Source organism: Martes martes (genome assembly GCF_963455335.1).
Source record: "Martes martes genome assembly, chromosome: 1".
NCBI classification, from domain to species: Eukaryota; Metazoa; Chordata; class Mammalia; order Carnivora; family Mustelidae; genus Martes; species Martes martes.
In genome coordinates this window covers 203,982,620-204,001,963 of record NC_137888.1, presented here as the reverse complement: position 1 = coordinate 204,001,963, position 19,344 = coordinate 203,982,620, and the positions used below count along the sequence as shown (strand labels likewise).

Sequence of the window (19,344 nt, the reverse complement as noted above, 5' to 3'; positions counted from 1 at the left end):
ACAAGGGTGAGGGAAGGGGACACAGAGCTCAGAGATGGGTAGATGCAGAAAGGCACAAACTTGGGGTGGGGGTGGGGAGAGACTCAGCAAGACTGAGGAACCACAGAAACCCAGATGCAAGGAACCAGAGATGGGGAAGGACACAAAGCCTAAGGAACAGAGACAGAAAGACAGAGACTGGAGGAGAGACACAGGGGCCACCGCTGTGGGGAAAAGCTGGGAGGATCAGGGAGAGATAGGGAATCAAGGGCTGTGAGAGAGGGAGGGGTGGGGGTAAGGGGAGAGGAAAGGAAGAAGAGAGTGATGCTAGACAGGAGGGAGAAGGTGATGGGGAGGAGGTGATAGGCAGGAGGGAGAGGTGATGAAGAAGATAGGGCAATGCACTATGTCCAGGGGGAGCTGCGGTCCCAGAGGCCAGACCCAAGGTGGGTCCTCACCGAGAGCACAGTGGCTAGGGGACACGGGCTCCAATCTGGAGCGGCCTAGGCAGGCAGCCTCCTGCAGGTGGCAGGCGCTGGTGTAGACGACTCCGTTGGAGCCGCACACCGGGTCCCCACCGGCGCTACAGTCGCGGGCGCAGCCACAGCGCGTAATCTTCGCCCCCTCCTCTGGGGAGGCCACAGGACCCTGCTCCACCGGGGACCAGCCTGGGGGAGAAGCGAAGTCGGCAGGGTCTTTGGGACCCCAACCCCCAGCTGGCCGGCGCTGGGGGCAGGGATTACCACCTTTCACAGGGTGAGGACTGGAGTCACTGAGCCCTGACCCGGTGGAATTTCATGCAAGTATTTGCCTACTATTTGCGAAAACAAATAAAAGTTATCAACGAAGGCAGTCTAAACTTATTTCAAAATGTTTAAAAAATAAAGAATAGGGCCCCAGCCCCGCCCAAATCTTTGCTGTGGCCACTCGCTCACTTCATGGCCAGGGACCTGCAGTTCCTACACCTCTGGTTTGTGGAAGAAGGGGCACCACGGGTTCTGCCCTGGGAGCCCTCCCACCCCAATCGGCCCCACCCTCTCCCCAATCTCACGTGCACCCCAGCTCGTCCCCGCCCCCTCCCACTGTCTGCCTACAGCCCGCTCGACCACGCCCCTTCCCACTGCCCGCCCACACCCTGCTCGGCCCCGCCCCCTCCCACTGTCCGCCCACAGCCTGCTCGTCCCGCCCCTGCCCACCTCCCGGCCCCGCCCCTGCCCACCGCCCACCGCCCGCCCACACCCCGCTCGGCCCTGCCTCCAAAGTGTGCGCGCCTGACCGAGCTCTGTCCTCCTGGCCTGGAGACCCCTCCCCGCTCTGATCTGAGCTCCAAGAGGACGGTCGGGGTGGCTGGTGGTAGCGGAGGCAGTGACCCGCGCACTCACCGGGACCCTGGGCCGGAGCGCGCTCCACTTCGTTGCACTCCGGTCCCGCGCACAGCTCCTGGGCAAGCGGACTTCGGGCACTGACGTTGTAGAAGCGCGTGGCTTCGAAGGCTGCGGGACGAGTCAGGGGAAGAGTGACCAAGTGATGGGGTGACAAGATGAGGAACCGAGCTGGGGGTGCGGGTGAGCGCGGGCCTACCAGGCTCATAGTAGTCGTACACAGATACGGGCAGCGCGGATGTCCTGCCCACCACATGTTCACGCAGCGCCCGGAACCGCACGCAGGTCAGGCACCGGCTGGGGATCTGCGGGGTTAGCAGACCGGCTCGGACCTGGCTGGGGCCACTGGGTTCAGGGATAAGCTACAGCCCTTATGCTCTGCTATGCATCAAAGCATGGGCCCCCAGAACTGGCTGATTTCGGGGTACCCAGGAGGCGTGACACACAGAAACCTGATTCCACTCAATCCCGTGGGTCCTTGCATCCTACCTGGGAAAACATCTCTGTTGGTCTTTGACTCCCCACTCCGGCCCCCTCCCCCCACCAACTTGCTGTGTGTCTCTATGGATTTACCTGTTCTGGACATTTCATATACACGGTGTCATGCACTACGAAGCCTTTTGCGTCTGGCTTCTTTCACTCCGCATGTTTTCCAGGTTCATCTACATGCATCCGCTCTGCATTCCTTCTTTGTGTCTGAACACTATCCCATCCCCTCCCAACTTTTTCCACCCAGGTGAGCTGCCTGGGGCACTAAGCCACCAGCTGCACCATCTCTACCTGGATGGATTGTCCCCGTTTCTTTTTCATGCTATGAGATGGTTGCCGGAACTGCCCTGACAGCTCTCTACCCTCACCCATGTGGTTACTGTAGAAGACTCCACCCCTGCCCGCGCCCCCACCCCAGAACAGTACCTCATCAAAGTAGAAGAGCACTCTGCGTCCGGCCACCTCGTACCTTTTCAGCGTGAAATGCTTGTCAAAGAGCATCTGGCAAGGAAGCCAGAGGTCAGGGTGCACCCAGTCCCTCTCCCCAGTGCCTGCTTCCTCCCCCATCTCTGTGGGGCCTGCACTGGTCAGTGGGAGGTGGGCCAAGGCCCCAGAGACTGGTGACTTGCCTGTGGTCATCCAGCAAGTCCCCATGGGTCTGGGCCGGGGCCAAGGGATGGCGGTCAAAGCTCCCCAGACCTTGACAGCCCACCCAGTACCAGGGAGAGGGGATGTGAGGCTGGTTACCCCTCCCCCGAGCTCCTGCCTTCTCTTCCCTCCCCTTCCCTTCCTGCAGCCTCCCTGTATCCAGCCCCAGCCCTAGTGCCCCGCTGAGCCAGGCCACCTGCTTTGACCTCAATCGAAACATTCAGCCACCACCCAGCCTGGGACATCCCCATTTTTGATACAGAAACCCAAGGCCTCTGTGTGGGCCCTTCTCCTTACCCTGGTGCTCTGCCCAGCCTCCCTGATCACCCCCACCCCCCAGGAGCAGCCTGCCTTTCCTTCTCCGTCCTCCCCACACTGCAGACCTCCTCCGGCCTTGGGCAAGACAGCACCGCCCTCTTTGTGCCTCCCACACACAAATGGGGACGTGGGACTGGTCTCCCTGGAGTTTGAGGGCAGGGGCTGGTTTCTGAAGAACCAGGCCGTTGTCCCTACAGCTCACCCATGTTTGCTGAACCCCCCTCCACCACCTGGATCCCATCCCTCCCCACCTACCCATCAGCGGGTGACTAGCCCCAAAGAACCAACTCTGCCCAGAAAGGCAAAAAAAAAAAAATTATGAAGGGCTGGGAATTTGCAACCTGGACAGGGCAGTCAGCTAGAGAGCCCGCCGGGCTCCCGCCTACTGGTGCCACCTCACCTGCTCCAGGCTCTCGCGGTCCACCCGGAAGCCCGAGAGTAGGGGCACCTCCAGGACGGCCATATTGGAGGATCCCGCATGCAGCCACCTTCCAATGAGAGGAGAGAGAGGCCCTGGAGCTCAAGCCCCATGGCGGAACTCACGGCCCCCTCTGACACCCATAATCCCCACAGCTGAAGTCCTAGGGAGCCCACCCTGGGCCTGGCTGCGTGGCCCACCGGTACAAACACAGCTGCCCGAGCACCCAGTCAGCCCATTTCACACCCGAGACCATAAGGAGAGGGCTTTGCGGAGGGTTCTGGGCCTGACTGAGGCCTGCTGACTCTGGGCATGCTTGCCCCGAACCCCACGCTATGTCCCCAGCACAGGAAGCGGCTCTGTGGGGCCATGGGAGCCGCGGTGACCGGGGATCCCCAGTCACTGCCCAGGGCCAGCCCTCCATGTTCCCTTCTGTGATATGGGGTGTGCATAACTGGGCTCTGGGGCTTGCTCCGGGCCAGGCCCTCCTGGTGCCAGGTGCTGGTGACAAGGAGGGTGGCTGACCTTCACAGAGGGACCTCCAGACTGTGGGCCCAAGAGCCATGGCAGCCACAGCCCCTGGGGAGGCTTCCTGTGGGGGTGCGGCCTGAGCATGCCCATAACTGATGGCACATAGGGGTTCTTTCTGAAACATCTGAGAGAGGGATAAAGATGGCCCCAGCAGGCCTGATGGGGCCAGAGAGCTGGGGCCAGCCCGACTGCTTCCTGCTCCCCCTACCCCAGTTGATGGCAGGTTGAAGGTCAATGGCAGAGGAGGGCAGCCTTGGCAGCTCCAATGGGCTTTGGATGCCATGACAACCATCCACCTCTGGGCTCCCAAATCGTCACCAAGGTAACGAGCATCCTCCTAGGGCAGCTGCCTGTGCCCTCCCAGAAGACCCTCTGTGGCCTGGTCCCCGGGTCACCGTCAGGGAACCCAGGGGCCTCGGTCTGGCACATCAGGCAGAGGCCACAAGCGGCGGTCCCCACCCGGGCCACCTGCCTCACCTGTCACTGGAGTCTGCTGCATCCATCTGGAAGCTTCCATCTCCCTCCTCATTTCAAAACCCATCTGCGGTCTAAGTGCCTGACAGTAAGCATTTGATTGCAAAAGCATCCATTCCAAACACCTCCATCTTGGATCAACATATTGCCAGCTGTGTTGACCCAGCTACAGATAAGCACCTAGACAAGGTGCTTATGAAGTTCCCCTTTTAGAAAACCCTGGGTCACCGAGATAACTGACCTCCTCTTCCCTTCCCACTCCCTCATTCATGCGCTTATCTTTTTAAAATTTGCCAATAAGAGGGGACTGGTGAAACCCTAGGCCCCCACCCTCTGCCCCAATAAAAGGCAAAGCCCCAACCAGGTGCAGACTTTCTGCCTGTGACCTTGCTGTGTAGCCCCGGGCGTGCCCGGTAACCTCCAGGAGCAGTGGGTACAGAACCCCATCCCTCAAGGTTCCCTGATGGTTCTTGCTGACATATCTTGCAACCACAGCAGGAACCACCAGGGCTGGTCCAGCCACCGCAGTGGGAAATGCAGCAGGGGCCAGAGCTGCGCCGCGGGCATTCCAGCTGACAGCATCACAATCCACAGGCTCAGACTGAGCATCTATCTGCTCAGCGCCCTGGTCCCTGGAGGCCATGCTCCTCAAACATGGCCCTCCTCGGAGGCCCAGGCAGCGGTGTCGGCCAGCGGGGAGGTGGCCTTACCTGGCGCACACTTCCAGGGTCACCTGGTACTCCTGCTGATGCTGGTCAGCCGCCGGGTCATCATCATCAGCAGAGGAGGCGGGAGCGGGGGTCCGCCGTGGCTCTGCCTCGGGCTCCTGCAGGCTCACGAACAGCTGGAAGGCTGGCTTGGCCACCGGGTCCGGCACGTGGTAGGTGACATCAATCTGGGGAGTGTGCAAGGACCGAGGCTTAGGGAACCCGGGGCGGGGGGAGGGGAGAGGCAACAGCACGGCCAGAATAAAGATGGGAGCGGTATCCGCGACAGATGTGGGGACTACTGTTCACTTCATCTCGCCCTACAACTGCCCAAGCAAGTGTAGGTCCGACTGCCATCCCCTTTGCACGCTTGTCAAGCCCAGGTCCCACAGCTTCCGGGCCTCTCCCACCTAGCCACCGTGTTGTCTTGGCTCCCGTTTTCGAGATGGGAAAGCTGAGGCTTCCAGGGTCTCCAGGCCGACTTGCCCTCTGCCCTCTACCCGGAGCCCACAAGACCAGAATGCAGCTTAAATCCCAGGGCCTGGTGACCGGGGGGCTGCAGAGAGGGCGAGGCTCAGGCATCCTGGTCCAGGGACTGAGGGAGGGTGCCTGGGGGAGGCGTCCTGGTCCGGGCAGCAGCAGGGAGAATAAACATGGGCCAATTCCGGGGGTGGGGGAGGGTGTCTGCTTATGGTCGGAGACCCCTGGATCGAGTGCCGGTCAGGTGGATTTTCATGGGGGGGGGCCACACCTGAGAGGAGGTACAGCTACAGCTGCATTGCAGGGGGCACAGTCTGAGCTTGGAGCCCCCAGGTTCCAGATGCCCCCACGAGCACCCGGTGTCCCCGCAGCCTCACCTGCATCAGGCAGCAGCCTTCACCCCTGGCGCTCACGAACAGCCCTGTGGGGAGGCTGGGGATCTGCAAGAGCGAGGACACCGTGATGCCCTCCGCAGACACACCAGAGTGGGCGGGCAGCGGGGAGGGACCCCCAACGCCCGGTCCGGGAATACACACCGCCGCTGTCTGCAGAACCCTCTGGTTGGCCCTGTGTAGCTCGAAGGTCTCCTGGTAGTCCAGGTTGGTGGAGGCCAGGGAGACGGTGAGGTTGACACTACCGGCATGGGACAAGATGGCATACTCCGCCAGGGCCTGCAGAGCCACGCAGGTGTCCTGGGGGTAGACGAGGAGGTGCTGGCAGCCCCGGGGACAGGTCAGCCCGCAGGCTCCCTGCCCCCATCCCGGGACGTCTGGCCCAAACTGGAGGCACCAGGTGTGGACCCTCTCTAACGGCCAGAGACCCATGTGGCCGGAATGGAGGGTGAGTCTGGTGCCGACATCCGTGGACTGGGGGTCCCAACAATGGATGGGCATCTCTGCAGAAGCAGAGGCTGGGTCCCAGTCCCAACGCCAGTGCATCAGACCCTCAGACTCCACCCCCCCGCCTTCCCCTGGACTCCATTTCCCCCAGGAGTCACCCAGGAGACACCCAGGAGTCACCTTCAAGTGCACCCTTGAAGCAGGCAGTGGCTTCCTGGTGAGCTCTGAGCCTCGAGCCTGGACCTCAGTGACCCCGCTGGGAGCTAAGCCCCGTCCTCGGGCCCCCCTCAACTCACCTGAGTGGAGGAGAAGCCCCCGAGTGCGTTCCGCTGCTGGGACAGCCACTTCACCACGGGCAGGGCGGTGGCCACGTCACCCAGGAGGGTGTAGGTCAGCAGCGCATAAGCCGTCATTTCCACTTCAGCCGAGACCACTGCAACAGACGAGGCTGCCTGGGGCCCTCTCAATGCTGGGACCCGGGACCCAGCACCCAGCACCCAAAGCAGCGGGCCAGTACCTGACCGAGAGACCCCATCACTGAAGCTCAGGAATGCATCCTTGTCCGTGTCCCGGGAACCCATTAGGCTCCAGTGGGTGACCCCATCTGCAGGGGGCCAGGACTGGTCAGGGGCCACGACCCAGTTCAGTGTGTGGCCTGGCATCCCTTGGGGAGGGTCAGTGCATATGGCCTCAAGAAGAGACATTGGGGGCGGGGGTGGGGATGGACACCAGGGGAGGAGGGTGCCAGGGGCAGAGGGCTGGGGCAAGAAGGGCCTTAGGGTTGGGGCGCCTGGGTGGCTCAGTCGTTAAGTGTCTGCCTTCAGGTCGGGTCATGATCCCAGGGTCCTGGGATCGAGCCCCGCGTCTGGCTCCCTGCTCAGCCAGAAGCCTGCTTCTCCCTCTCCCACTCCCCCCACTTGTGTTCCCTCTCTCGCTCTCTCTGTCAAATAAATAAATAAAATTAGAGAAGGGCCTTAGGGCTGTCTCCCATCTTCAATTACATGACAGATCCCGTCCCTCCCGAATCCCTGGCAGACATCAACGGCCTTTCTCCTGACGGGGCCCTGATGGGGCTCCAGCTATCCCTACTCAGGACCGAGGAAGCCACTTGTTACTTGCAAAGGCTCCAAGCATTCTGAGTTCATGTGAGTGTAGAAGGCCCCGAGACCACAGAGAGATCAGCGCTCCCCTGGCCAAGCAGGGACTCCTAGGCTCTGTCATCCAATTGGGTGGTTTTAGAATTTTGCTTAATTTTTATTTTCTTCCCGGCCATGCAAGCATCCTTCAGGTGACATCATAACCCGAGAAGCTGCTGGGGCAGGTGGGGAGTGCGGTGAGGGCCAGAGGTGGGAGCGGAGGGGCTCCGTCTGAGAAGTCTCTGCGACCCGGGGCTCCCCAAACATAGTGGGTAGTCATTTGGTCGATGGGGAGACCGACATCCTGAAGATGGAAAAGGCTTCTCAAGGCTCACCCATCGGTGGAGGGCGGGAGCCCTCCCTGGGGTGGGGGTCGCTACCCCTTATTTCACAGGGGAAGAAAAATGACGTTCGGGCTCAAGTCACTTCATCAAACAGAGCCACTAAGGAGATGTGACGAGTAACAAACCAAACAGAGTGAGCAAAGGGTGCCTCCTTAGAGCCAAGCACGTGTCCGTGAGCTGTCTCCTGGGTGCACCGTGGGCCGGCCCCACAGTGGCCTCGGGGGTGGCGGTGGGGGGCCCTACCCTGCGTGATGGCCAGGCTGCGGAGCTTCCGCAGGGCCGCGGGGGCTGCTGGGCTGCGGAGCAGGGTCAGCGCGTAGGTGGTGAGGGCGCTGCTGTAGGGGTCCGTGGCCAGGGGCGCACTGGACTCCAGGAAATGCCGCGCTCTGGCAATGGCGCTCCTCTCCTCCTGCAGGATGGGGGGGGTAGTGGAGCCCTGGGAGGCTGCTCTGTTCCCCCACCCACCTGCCCACCCACGGATTCCCAGGGCACAACAAGGGAGAGGCTGCAGGGCTCACACAGACTCTCATTTTGCCTCCCTCTGGGGCTCCCACAGCCTTAGACCTGGTTTTCCAAACACCATCCCCTTCATGTTGGGGCCAACTTTTTTCAAATGGGGTCTGAGCACAGCAGATCAGCTCAGAGTTCTGGGGGAAGTCGACAGAGCCCTGACCACCCTGTCCCATCTGCTCCATCACCAGGCTGGCTTCTGAGACCCCCTAGGCCTCACCTCGATGGTCACCACCTCCAGGAAGTCCACCAACTCTGACCACACTTTCCCCCAACCCACTGTGACCCACTGGAGGATAGAAACCAGATATGACAGAGCAGGTCCAGCAGATCCCTGGCCAGGCTCACACAAGTCCAGCCCCAGCGCGGGGCTGCACCGTCGCAGTGAGGACTGAGGTCCCCCAAAGAAGAGTGAACACAGAGACACAGGCACAAGGCCGTGGAGAGGCGGGAGCGACACGGCCAGGAGGTAAGAAATGCTGGGAGCCCCCCAGGAACTGAAGAGGCCTAGAAGGATCTTCCCTTCGAGCCTTGAGTGCTCTAAGCCTTGCTGGCACCTTGACTTCAGACCCCTGGCCTCCCAAACTGGGACAGAATAAACCATGGTCATAAGCCGTTGTTTGTGGTACTGGTGACAGCGGCCCCAGACCCAAATCTAGGAGCCTTACAAATTCTTGAGTGAACGAAGACAGGCATAGCCCAGCTCTAAACGTGTTACAGGGTCAGAATGACCAGAATGTCCATATCATTGAAATAAAAAGCACTACCACAGCATGGAGGAGAGGCCCACCTCAGGAATGCTGAGGGGCCCAGGTCCCTGAGGCTCAGAGGGGCAGGACCCCACTGGCCCCACATCCTGGGACCCCCTCCGACCCGGCCAACCAGGACAGCTGGTCATCTCAGAGGCAGGGTATATGGGTTTGCTCAGGCTGTGTAACAAAGTTCCACGAAGAGGGAGGCTTAAAAAGTAGAAACGTATAGTCTTATGGAAATCCGAGATCAAGGTGTGGGCAGCATTGGCTCCTTCCAAGGGCCCTGAGGGAAGGGTCTTTTCCAGGCCTCTCCCCTGGGCTTGTGGCTGGCTGTCTTCCCTCTGTGTGTACCTATGTCCAACTGCCCCTTTTTATAAGGACACTAGTCATACTGGATTAGGACCCATCCCAACTGCCTCATTTTAACTTGATTATCTCTTTAAAGGTCCTATCTCCATATATGATCACGTTCCAAGGTGCTGGGGTCCTATGGACTGAATGTCAGTGCCCCTCACCACAGTATGTTGAAGCCCTAACCCCAGTGTGATGATATTAGGAGGTGGGGCCTTGGGGATGTGATCGGGTTTAGGTGAGGTGAAGTCCCCACATGGGATTAGGGTCCTTCCTTGAAGAAGAGACACACCAGAACTCGCTCTCTCTCCACATGTATGTACCAAGGAAAAGGCCATGTGTAGACACAGCAGGAAGGTGGCTGTCTACAAGCCAGGAAGAGAGTCCTCCCCAAGAACTGAATCAAACAGAACATGGACTTGGATTTTCCAGTTTCTAAAACCATGAGAATTAAATGTCTGTTGTGTAAGCCGCCCAGACTGTGATGTTTCATTATGGTGGCCCAAGCTGATCTGAGCTAAGATAAGGATTAGGATTTGAGGATAGGATAGGGATAGAATAGGAAGACACAATTGAGTCCTTTAACCACAGGGCAAGGGGCCCTCTAGGCAAAGTGCATGGGACATGGAGGATCTTAGGATCCTCGGCAAACCCCAGACTCAGGGGTTAAATCTGGATTGGGAGCCCAAGAATGGCAGAGAAACGTTATTACTCATAATTCATCATCAGAGGACGCAGAACTGACACTGATGTTAGGAATGCTGGGGTTCCTACCCCCAGGGCTGAAGCCCACCATGGACACCCCACAGCAGGGGGAACATGCTGCCCACACCCCTGTTTCACAGAAGCAACAACGGCTCCCGAGTTCCCCGGGACACCTAAACCTTGACCGGCTCCAGTACCAACTGAAAATGAAGGTTCTAGAACCCTTCTCCCAAAAACTTTCCCAAGTTTTTATATAGAACTCCCTGACCAGCCAGGACCCTGCTCCAGCCCCAGATGACTGCCCAAACAGGGGTGGAGGCATCAGATCATCCTGGGAGATCTTAGGGTATAGCTCCCCCAAACCCCCCACAATTACCACAGGAATCTCTCAGTGCTCAGGCTGCAGGAAGACATCCAGGAACCACGGAAAAGCAAGAGAAGGAGTAGCAGGAGGGCATCAAGGAAGAAATAAAGCCCGGCCTGCAGGGGAAAGCCGCCCACCGCTCCCCAGCCGCCGCGTGCTCACCTCCGAGGCCGGGCCGGTCTCCAGGAGCGCAGCCACCACGTAGGCGGTCAGCGGGACGGTGCCGTGAACCCCACCCTGCGAGAGGACGCTTGAGCCTCACCCTGAGCCAGAGGGGACCACCCCCCCCCCGCCACGGGCCCCAGACAGCAGCGGGGAGCAGGGCTAAGATGCCAGAAGCGGGGCCAACGAGCCACTCACCTGGATGTCCTTGTTCAGGATCCTGCCCACGGCCGGGAAGGAGCCGTCCACCCGCTGCTGCCGGACGATCCAGCCCTTGGCAGCCGCCAGCTCCTGCGGGTCGATGAAGATGAAGCTGCGCGCCTGCGCAAAGGACTTCAGGACAAAGGCTGTGAGCCTGAAATGGGACGAGGCAGGGGCTGGGAGGGCCAGGGGCTGGAGAGGTTGTGCGGAGAAGGTCACCTCCCGCCTGCCCCCTGAGGAGCTGTGCCTGCTCCCTGCAGGGCCCCGAGTCTCCGCCTCCTCACCTGTGACACAGGAGGGGCCAGCGAGTCCTCACAGGGCTGCTGTGAGTGCTGCACAGAAGTGTCTGGGCACCCAGCAGGACCCAATGGCAGAGACCAGCCTCCCTGCCCGGACCCTTCTCCTCCCCTCCCCTGGCAGCGCCCCAGTCTGGAGCTCAAGGCCTTCCTGGGAGCTGGTCCAGCTCTGCCTCCCCTGCCTCCTGCAGAAGACTTCCTTGTCGCCTCTCCACTGCCAGTCCCCAAGGGATCCTCTGCCTTGCAGATCTCCAGTCTTTCCTGGGACTCCGCAGCCAGGGGTCTTAGATCCTTGGACCCTTCTGTGGCCCTAGCTGGACAGAGTGAGCCGACCCGAGTGTCTAGATTGATGAAGAGCTTCACAAGACGGGCTGCCTCCACACACTGGGATGTCATTCAGCCTTAAGGGGGAGAAACGCTGACCCCTGCTCCGGCAGGCGCGAACCTTGAGCGCACTGTGAGCCGTGAAGCGCGCTGGGCAGGAAAGGATGCTAAGATCGCACTCACGTGAGGTCCCGGAATTCACAGGGACAGAAACGCGAACAGGGGTGCGGGGGGGAGGGGGGGGTAGAGCTGCAGGTGGGGAGTCCGTGTGTGTAATAGACAGAGTTTCAGATTTACAACATTAAAAAGAGTTCTGGGGACATACAGTGGTGACAGCTGCTCAACAGCGTGAACGTACTAAATGCCACCAGAATGGACACTTGAAAATGGTGAAGATGAGGGCACCTGGGTGGCTCTGTCAGTTAAGCGTCTGCCTTATGCTCAGGTCATGATCCCAGGGTCCTGGGATTGAGCTCAGCAGGAGAAGCTCAGCTTTTCCCTCTCCTTCTGCTCCTCCCCCTGCTTGTGCTTCCTCTCTCTCTCATACATAAATCTCATACATAGATTTAAAAAACTTTTTTTTTTTTTTAAAGATTTTTATTTATTTATTTGACAGACAGAGATCACAAGTAGGCAGAGAGGCAGACAGAGAGAGAGGAAAGGAAGCAGGCCCTCTGCCGGGCAGAGAGCCCGATGCGGGGCAGAGAGCCCGATGCGGGGCTCGATCCCAGGACCCTGGGACCACGACCCGAGCCGAAGGCAGAGGCTTTAACCCACTGAGCCACCCAGGTGCCCCAGATTTAAAAAACTTTTAAAAGTGGTGAAAATGATAAACCTTATGTTATACTTACTTACTTCAACACCAACAACAAAAAAAAACCAAAACAACAAAAAAAGAAGTTAAAAGAATGAAAATCAAGGCTCTGTTTCAGTGAATTGCCAAAATGTGAAACAGCCCATAACCCTGAGGCTGCATGCACCTAACCCAAGAGTCTGCTCGTCCGGGCCACTCTCCCTCCCGGATTCCCCAAACCCATCCTTTCTCTTGCCCTTGGGGCACCTGCATCTGCCAGAGCACGCCCTGCCCCTCAGCCAGAGGGCGGGGCCAAGCCGTGCGCAGGCGGAGGCAGCCCAGACGCGCCGACGCGCGGGGCCGCGACCGGACGGAGCGCGGGGCCGCGACCGGACGGAGCGCGGGGCCGCGACCGGACGGAGCGCGGGGCCGCGACCGGACGGAGCGCGGGGCCGCGACCGGACGGAGCGCGGGGCCGCGACCGGACGGAGCGCGGGGCCGCGACCGGACGGAGCGCGGGGCCGCGACCGGACGGAGCGCGGGGCCGCGACCGGACGGAGCGCGGGGCCGCGACCGGACGGAGCGCGGGGACCGTGGAATCTCCACGCTGTGTCTATGCTGTCTCTGGGCAGGTCGGCTCTCTAGAGCCTGGTGAGCATCACTGCACACGGCGGGGCTCAGCAGGAGTTGGGGTGCCCCCACAGTATCTGCAGGCCCCAACGTGGATAGGGCAAATCCACTATCACGGGAACTGCCCGCCTCTGAGGATCCCAGGGAACAAGACCCAGGGGCGCACAGCCCCACGCCGGGCCCTCCCTGGCCTGGTCACCCCAAAAGCCAAAGGGAGCCACTTGCAAGAGAAACCAGACTCCAGGCTGCTCTGCCCACATGCTCCCCAGACCTCAGCCTCGGGGCAGTGGTACGGCCTTTCCCGTCCCCTCCTACTTGGGGTCACCCCTGTTTCTGGGTCCAGTGAGCTTTGAAGAGGCTCCAAGGCACCCAGGACCGGCTCCCGGGAGGCTGGAGAGCAAGGCTTCTGTTTGGGGCAGTGTAGCAACAGCACCAGAAAGACAACTATGAGAAACCGTCACTGTCCCTGCCACCCCTCCTCCCCCCATTGCCACCCTCAGAGCCCAGCAGAGCTGCCCACATCCAGCCCTCTGAATTCCGGGGGGCCGAGACTGTGGCAGTCTCCTGGTCACCCTAGGGATCTGGCCCCGAGCTTCTTGGCCATGTGGTGCATCATGGGAGGCTGTGGCTTCGGGTAGGAGAGCCACAGTGGCCGTGCCCCTGGATTGGGGACTCACCACATGCTCCCCGAGGCGTCCCGCTCCCCAAATGCGCTGTAGGAGCCGTCCGGGTGCCTGTAGGTCAGCTGCCGCTGGTAGCCTGCGGGGGAGGCAGAGGGATCAGTGACCTGGGGCCGTCCCAGCGCCCCCCACCCCGTGATGCAATACTCATATCCTGGGTCGCCCACATCTGGAGTCTGGAAAGTGCGCTCCACCAAGGGTGTGGATGAAACCTCTACTTTGTTCCTCTCATTTCCTGACCTCGCCTCTCTGTAACTCCTGGTCACACACAGGGCCTCAGTCATGGGGGTCAGTGACCTGCACCATCTCGAGGCAGCACCCTCTGTCCCCACGAGTGGGGACTACTCCACGATAGCCTGGTGCGCTCTGAGAATAGAGGACACCAGAAGGGCCAGAGCAGAAGAACCGGGGGGGCAGGGGAGGGAGGTGAGGTGCCCACCCAGGCCACACTGGGTGTTCGGCCTTATTGTGAGGCCAGCAGGGGGCACGGGCTGGGTAAGTCGGGGAGGGCTGTGAGGGGACATATGTAGTGGGTGCTCTGTAGGGTCTGGAGGGGAAGCAGGGTAAACGGGAGGTGGGCACCGTCCAGGCGAGCAACGATGATGGGCCTGTATGGCGGAGTGGTAACAGGGAGGGTTTCTGCGGTATGGGCAGAGCTGCTTAGCTGGGCCAGGTCTAGGAGGAAAGAAAGATCCAGAGGGCACCAAGGTTTGCACCTTACCTGCTAGAAGGATGGTGCTCTGCCCCCGGAGATGGCAAAAGCAGCTGAAGGAGCTCTGTGTAGGTGGACCGTGACCGCCCCCCCCCCACCAAGTTCATGTCCACCTGGAACCTCAAAATGGGACCTTATGGGAATAAGGGTCTTTGCACTTGTGATCATGCTGAAGACTTCCAGATGAGCTCGTCCCGAAATAAGGTGGGGCCTAAATCCAATGACCAGGGTCCTTAGAAGAGAAGAGACGCAGAAGCAGATGCGGGAGCAAGTCCCATGAAGGTGGAGGCAGGGAAGCGTGGGAGGGACGCATCTCCAAGCCTAGGAATGCCTGGAGCCCCAGAATTCAGGAGAGAGGCCCAGGACCGTGTCCCTCGGAGCCTCCAGATGGAACCAACCCTGGAGCCTTGATTTTGGACTTCCGGCCTCCAGAGCTATGAGCGGATATAGTTCCGTTGTTCTAAGCCACGCAGTTCGTGATACTGGCATAACGTGGGAAATGCTGTGGGTTTGGGTCCAGGTCAACTTGCGATAAATTGTGCCAAACAAATGTCTGGGTTTTCCAGTATGTGTAAAGTTACGCTCACGCTATACTGTGGTCTCTTACGTTTGCAAAAGCATCACATCTAAAATAACAGCCTAGGCACCTTAATTCACTTAAAAATATTATGGCTAAAAATTGCTAATCATCATAGCATGTTTCAGTGAGTCCTAATCTTTATTTTTTTTTAAGTATTATTTATTTATTTATTTATTTATTTATTTATTTGACAGAGAGAGAGAGAGAGATCACAAGTAGGCAGAGAGGCAGGTAGAGAGAGAAGAGGAAGCAGGCTCCTCGCTGAGCAGAGAGCCTGATGCGGGGCTCAATCCCAGGACCCTGAGATCATGACCTGAGCCGAAGACAGAGGCTTAACCCACTGAGCCACCGAGGCTCCCTGAATCGTAGATTTTTTTTTTTAACTGGTGGAGGGTCCTGCCTCCACCTGCTGGCTGCTGACCCACTAGGGGGGTGGCCGCTGTGGCATTTCTTAAAATAAGACTCAGGCCTCTCAAACCCTTTGGCTGCCTTATCAGCTCCATTTCTGGAATATTCTAAACCCTTGGTGGTCATTTCAACAATCTTCACAGCATCTTCACCGGGAGTAGATTCCAGCTCAAGAAACCACATTTTTTTGTTCATGCATAAGAAGCAATGGCCCCTTTGTTCAAGTTCTAGCATAAGATCGCAGCAATTCAAATAAAGTAAGAATTTCAATGCTTGGGGGGGGGGTGGTGCCTGGGTGGCTCAGTGGGTTAAGCCTCTGCTTTTGGCTCAGGTCCTGATCTCAGGGTCCTGGGATCGAGCCCCATGTTGGACTCTCTGCTCAGCGGGAAGCCTGCTTCTCCCTCTCTCTGTGCCTGCCTCTCTGCCTACTTGTGATCTCTCTCTGTCAAATAAATAAATAAAATCTTAAAAAAAAAAGAATTTCAAAGCTTGGAATATTGAGGAAATTACCAAAATGTGACATAGAAACAGGAAGTGAGCGAATGCTGTTCGGAACATGAAGCTGATAGCCTTGCATGCGGGGTTGCCAGACACCTCGAATTTGGGGGAAAAAAAAAATGCCCCGTCTGCGAAGCGCACTCCAAGAAGCCATGCCTGTGTTTGTTACCTCGGCCCCAGGAAACGAACACCAGCAAGCCCGGCAGAAAACCGGGGAAGGGGGCTTAATGGGAAGCTTGTAGAATCTGCAATGCCCACTGGCTGAAGGGCACAGCGTCTGGCTGTTCAGGGAGCGTCTGGCTGCCATGGACAACTAGGGAGTCATCAGACTGGGGGCGGCATTCAAGGCCGGAGCCCAGGTGGGTTCAGCGACCTGAGCGTCCCCAGCTACAGACCAAGTGGGCTTCTTGGGGTTTCTAGAAGTCTCTGGTCGGCCTTTATCAAGCCAGATTTTGGGCCCGTGGCAACCCCTGCCTTTGCCTTTCCATCCAAGAGTTTCCACGTTCACCATGAGCTCTTGCGCTTTCCTTTCCCCATTGAGAACGGATGGTTCTGGATCATCAGGACTGCTTTTGGAGATCTTCTACAGGGCATCTTGACAGGCCAGGAGGCGGGAACTCCAGACTCGCCTCAGGAATCAAGGCTCTCGCTTGCCTCAGTTTCCCCATTTGAGAGGGTCCTGACATCCTCTGAGCCGGGCACACTCCGGTCCTTCTTGAAAGCAAAAATTTCCAAGGTGGTGCCTGTAGGCTCTCCTCTCACTCTGGCTGGGACCTCGTGCCCTGGCCAGCCAATCCCATCCAGGTGAGCCTGGGGTCCCAGAAGCCCCCACCACTCGCCCCTGCAGGGCCTCAGGCTGGCTGCTTCCAGGAGCCTCACTTGGCTTCTGTGGAAAATGAGGACCTTTAGCCTGGGGGTTGCTGGGAGGGCGACTTGGGGCCACACGGTGGAGACGCACGTGCCTGCTGTGACCACCAGCTTCACAGCTGGATCAAACCCTTGCCTTCCTCCCCTTTGCTCCAGCTCCTGCCCAAGGCCAGAAGCAAACGTCTGGAGCCTTCAGGACCTTGGCATGAACTGATGAACTCCCTTGCTACACAGATAGGAAACTGAGGCCCCAAGAACAGGCCCTACCTGAGGACACGCAGCAGGTGTCCGTGACAGAGGTGAGGCCACAGCCTCCCCGGTGCCCCTCCTATGGGGCCAAGACATGCAGAGGGGGCGGGTCAGGGCACTCAGAGGTCCTACCCCCCACACCTGTGGCTGTACCCCATCCTAAGGCTCTGATTCCTGGTGATGGAAGATATTTGGTGCTGCATGATTTCTGAGGACGTTCCGTGCTGTCTTATTTATTTCTGAAGAGGTTCGGTGCTGTATTGTTGATCTCTAAAGATTTTCAATGTGCATTTTGTAGGCGAGAAAAACTAGAAATACCCCCTCCACGTTCAAGAGAAAAGTTTTCCGTAAATGTAAGTGATGGACAAAGAGTGTAGCCTGGTAAATGACTATGAGCACATCCTGACCCAGTGATTTCACCTCTGGACACCCACGCCTCAGAAATTCAGATGTTTTCACCAGGCACGGGGACAGGACGCCTCGGGGCGGCAGGATTCTCAAAGCCCCAGAATGTGACGCCGCTCCAGTACCCATCATCGGATGTACTGACCCCAGTGCCGCCGCACAGCAGTGGGGGTGAAGGGACCACGGCTCTGCACAGCCCTCGGGGACAGATCGCACACACACAGCGTGTGGCTGGGACACAATGAAGGCTGCCGCATTACAAGGCACCGAGAGTGGCAACACTAATGTGTGTTGCTGGAGAGCGTAAATTCAGAGCAAACACAAACAGGGCGATTATAGGGAACCATTTTTCTTTTCTAAGTGTTTTTTATAATGCTTATATTGCTCTTTTTTTAAAAATGTTTTTAAATTTATTCCTTTGACACAGAGAGACAGAGAGAGAGAGAGAGAGAGGGAGAGCGCGCACAAGCAGGGGGAGCGGCAGAGGGCGAGGGAGGAGCAAGCTCACCGCTGAGCAGGGAGCCCAACATGGGGCTTGATCCCAGGACCCCAGGATCATGACCTGAGCCAAAGGCACCCACTTTACCAACTGAGCCACTGAGGCATCCTATACTGCTCTTCTTGTTAAAAAAAAAAAAAAAAAATCTGCGTTTCTAATAGACACCATTCCTCTCCCCATTGCTGACTCCTGGCATTCCGAGCCTTGGGGCAGACCTTGGGCTCCTGCTGACAGTGACCAGACAGGGCCACCCACTTGGGTCCCTTCCATATCCGCTGTGCCAGGCACGTGGGCTGCCTCCCTCCCCATGCCCTCCCCATGCCCTCCCCCCACCCCCACCGGCAGCACCTCCACCCAACCCCAGTACCTTGTACCAGGTAGTCCGTGGTCTCTCGCTCCACCTCGGGGCTGAGCTGCCAGGTTTTCTGCAGATACTTCAGGACGAAGATGTTGGGTGCAAAGTGGATCATGTTTTGCTCTCCACAGCCAAAGGGCAGCCGCAGGAGGTTGCTGAGGTGGTTCAGGGTTGGCCCCATGACGTCTCCTGGAGGGGAGGAAACGAGGGCTGGACTGTGGGCTGGCGTCAACTGGGGCCCTGGCTGCCCTAGGGACAGCTTTCCCCAGGGCGGCCTAATGCCTAACACTGGCCACCCACTCTCTGACCGCTGGTGCTGCCTTCGGGACCAGACCGTGCCTGTGCCCACTAAGCCCATTGGGGGCCGTGGCTTGGGCGGCCATCCCCTGGAACTCTCCTACACACCTCCCTCTCTGTTCTTTAGTCTCAACTCGGTGTTCTTTCCCTACCGGTTCATTATGCTGAACTTTCATTTCTTTGTGGCTTTTAAAACAAGAGCATTTAAAGCTATACATTCTCCTCTAAGTACAATTTTGGTTGCATCCCACAAATGTTGATAGATCAATCCAGCCATTATGGTTCCATTTTAAATATTCTTTTTCTAATTTCCAGTAGGAAATGTGATGTTCTCTTCAACTATGAGTATTTCGATTTTTTTTTTAAGTTTCCATACACATGACATTGTTGGTATATTTTTTCTTTTTGATTTCTCCTTTGCTTTCCTCCCTTCAGCACTCTGTGTTCCTCTTCCTGGCTTCTCTGCACCACACATGGCTGATGGGCCCTCCAGAACTCCGGCTGTTCCCTGATCACACCTCCCTTCCTTCCTTGGCTTTTCCTCCTGCCCCACCGAGGCTGCCACTGCTCCTGCAGCCTCCATCCATGGCAGAGCCTGCCTACTTTCTCATCACTCTCCTCTGGGATTCCCAGCTTATTTTCCACCTTCCATCCCGCTGTGCTGAAGGCACTGGCACAGAGGTCCTGGCCTTTGCCCCATCTCCATCCCTGCCCATCTGCTTGCTCCCCTATGCCACTACCCAGGCCACTCACCCCTGAAGCCATCTCTTACTTGATCTCCTGCCTCAGCAACTGCAAACTCCCACAGCCTCTAATCTGGCTACAACCACCAACCTGTCTGAGCCCCAGGGCTTCTGTCCTCTGATCTCAGAGAGACCCACGGCCCCCGCATTCAGGTATGTGTGCCCCTCCCGGCCTCTTGCCCTCTCTCCACCCTTCCAACACCCAGCACGGTTTGGAC

The 19,344-nt window shown here is 58.3% G+C and overlaps 1 protein-coding gene across 1 annotated transcript in view; it reads right to left on the bottom strand.

The window, feature by feature from the left end:
* The window catches only part of CPAMD8 (C3 and PZP like alpha-2-macroglobulin domain containing 8), a 74,663-nt gene that overhangs the window by 2,328 nt on the left and 52,991 nt on the right, over nucleotides 1-19,344 (bottom strand). Inside the window, exons 26-40 of the mRNA XM_080810331.1 lie at nucleotides 18,099-18,275; nucleotides 13,511-13,592; nucleotides 10,788-10,944; nucleotides 10,590-10,664; nucleotides 7,989-8,154; nucleotides 6,783-6,869; nucleotides 6,562-6,698; nucleotides 5,963-6,118; nucleotides 5,804-5,866; nucleotides 4,950-5,134; nucleotides 3,217-3,304; nucleotides 2,277-2,351; nucleotides 1,561-1,666; nucleotides 1,362-1,472; nucleotides 438-647 (exon numbers count right to left, since the gene is read on the bottom strand). Of these exons, the coding sequence (XP_080666457.1) occupies nucleotides 438-647; nucleotides 1,362-1,472; nucleotides 1,561-1,666; nucleotides 2,277-2,351; nucleotides 3,217-3,304; nucleotides 4,950-5,134; nucleotides 5,804-5,866; nucleotides 5,963-6,118; nucleotides 6,562-6,698; nucleotides 6,783-6,869; nucleotides 7,989-8,154; nucleotides 10,590-10,664; nucleotides 10,788-10,944; nucleotides 13,511-13,592; nucleotides 18,099-18,275 (1,875 nt within the window). The remainder of the gene's footprint in view (nucleotides 1-437; nucleotides 648-1,361; nucleotides 1,473-1,560; nucleotides 1,667-2,276; nucleotides 2,352-3,216; nucleotides 3,305-4,949; nucleotides 5,135-5,803; nucleotides 5,867-5,962; nucleotides 6,119-6,561; nucleotides 6,699-6,782; nucleotides 6,870-7,988; nucleotides 8,155-10,589; nucleotides 10,665-10,787; nucleotides 10,945-13,510; nucleotides 13,593-18,098; nucleotides 18,276-19,344) is intronic.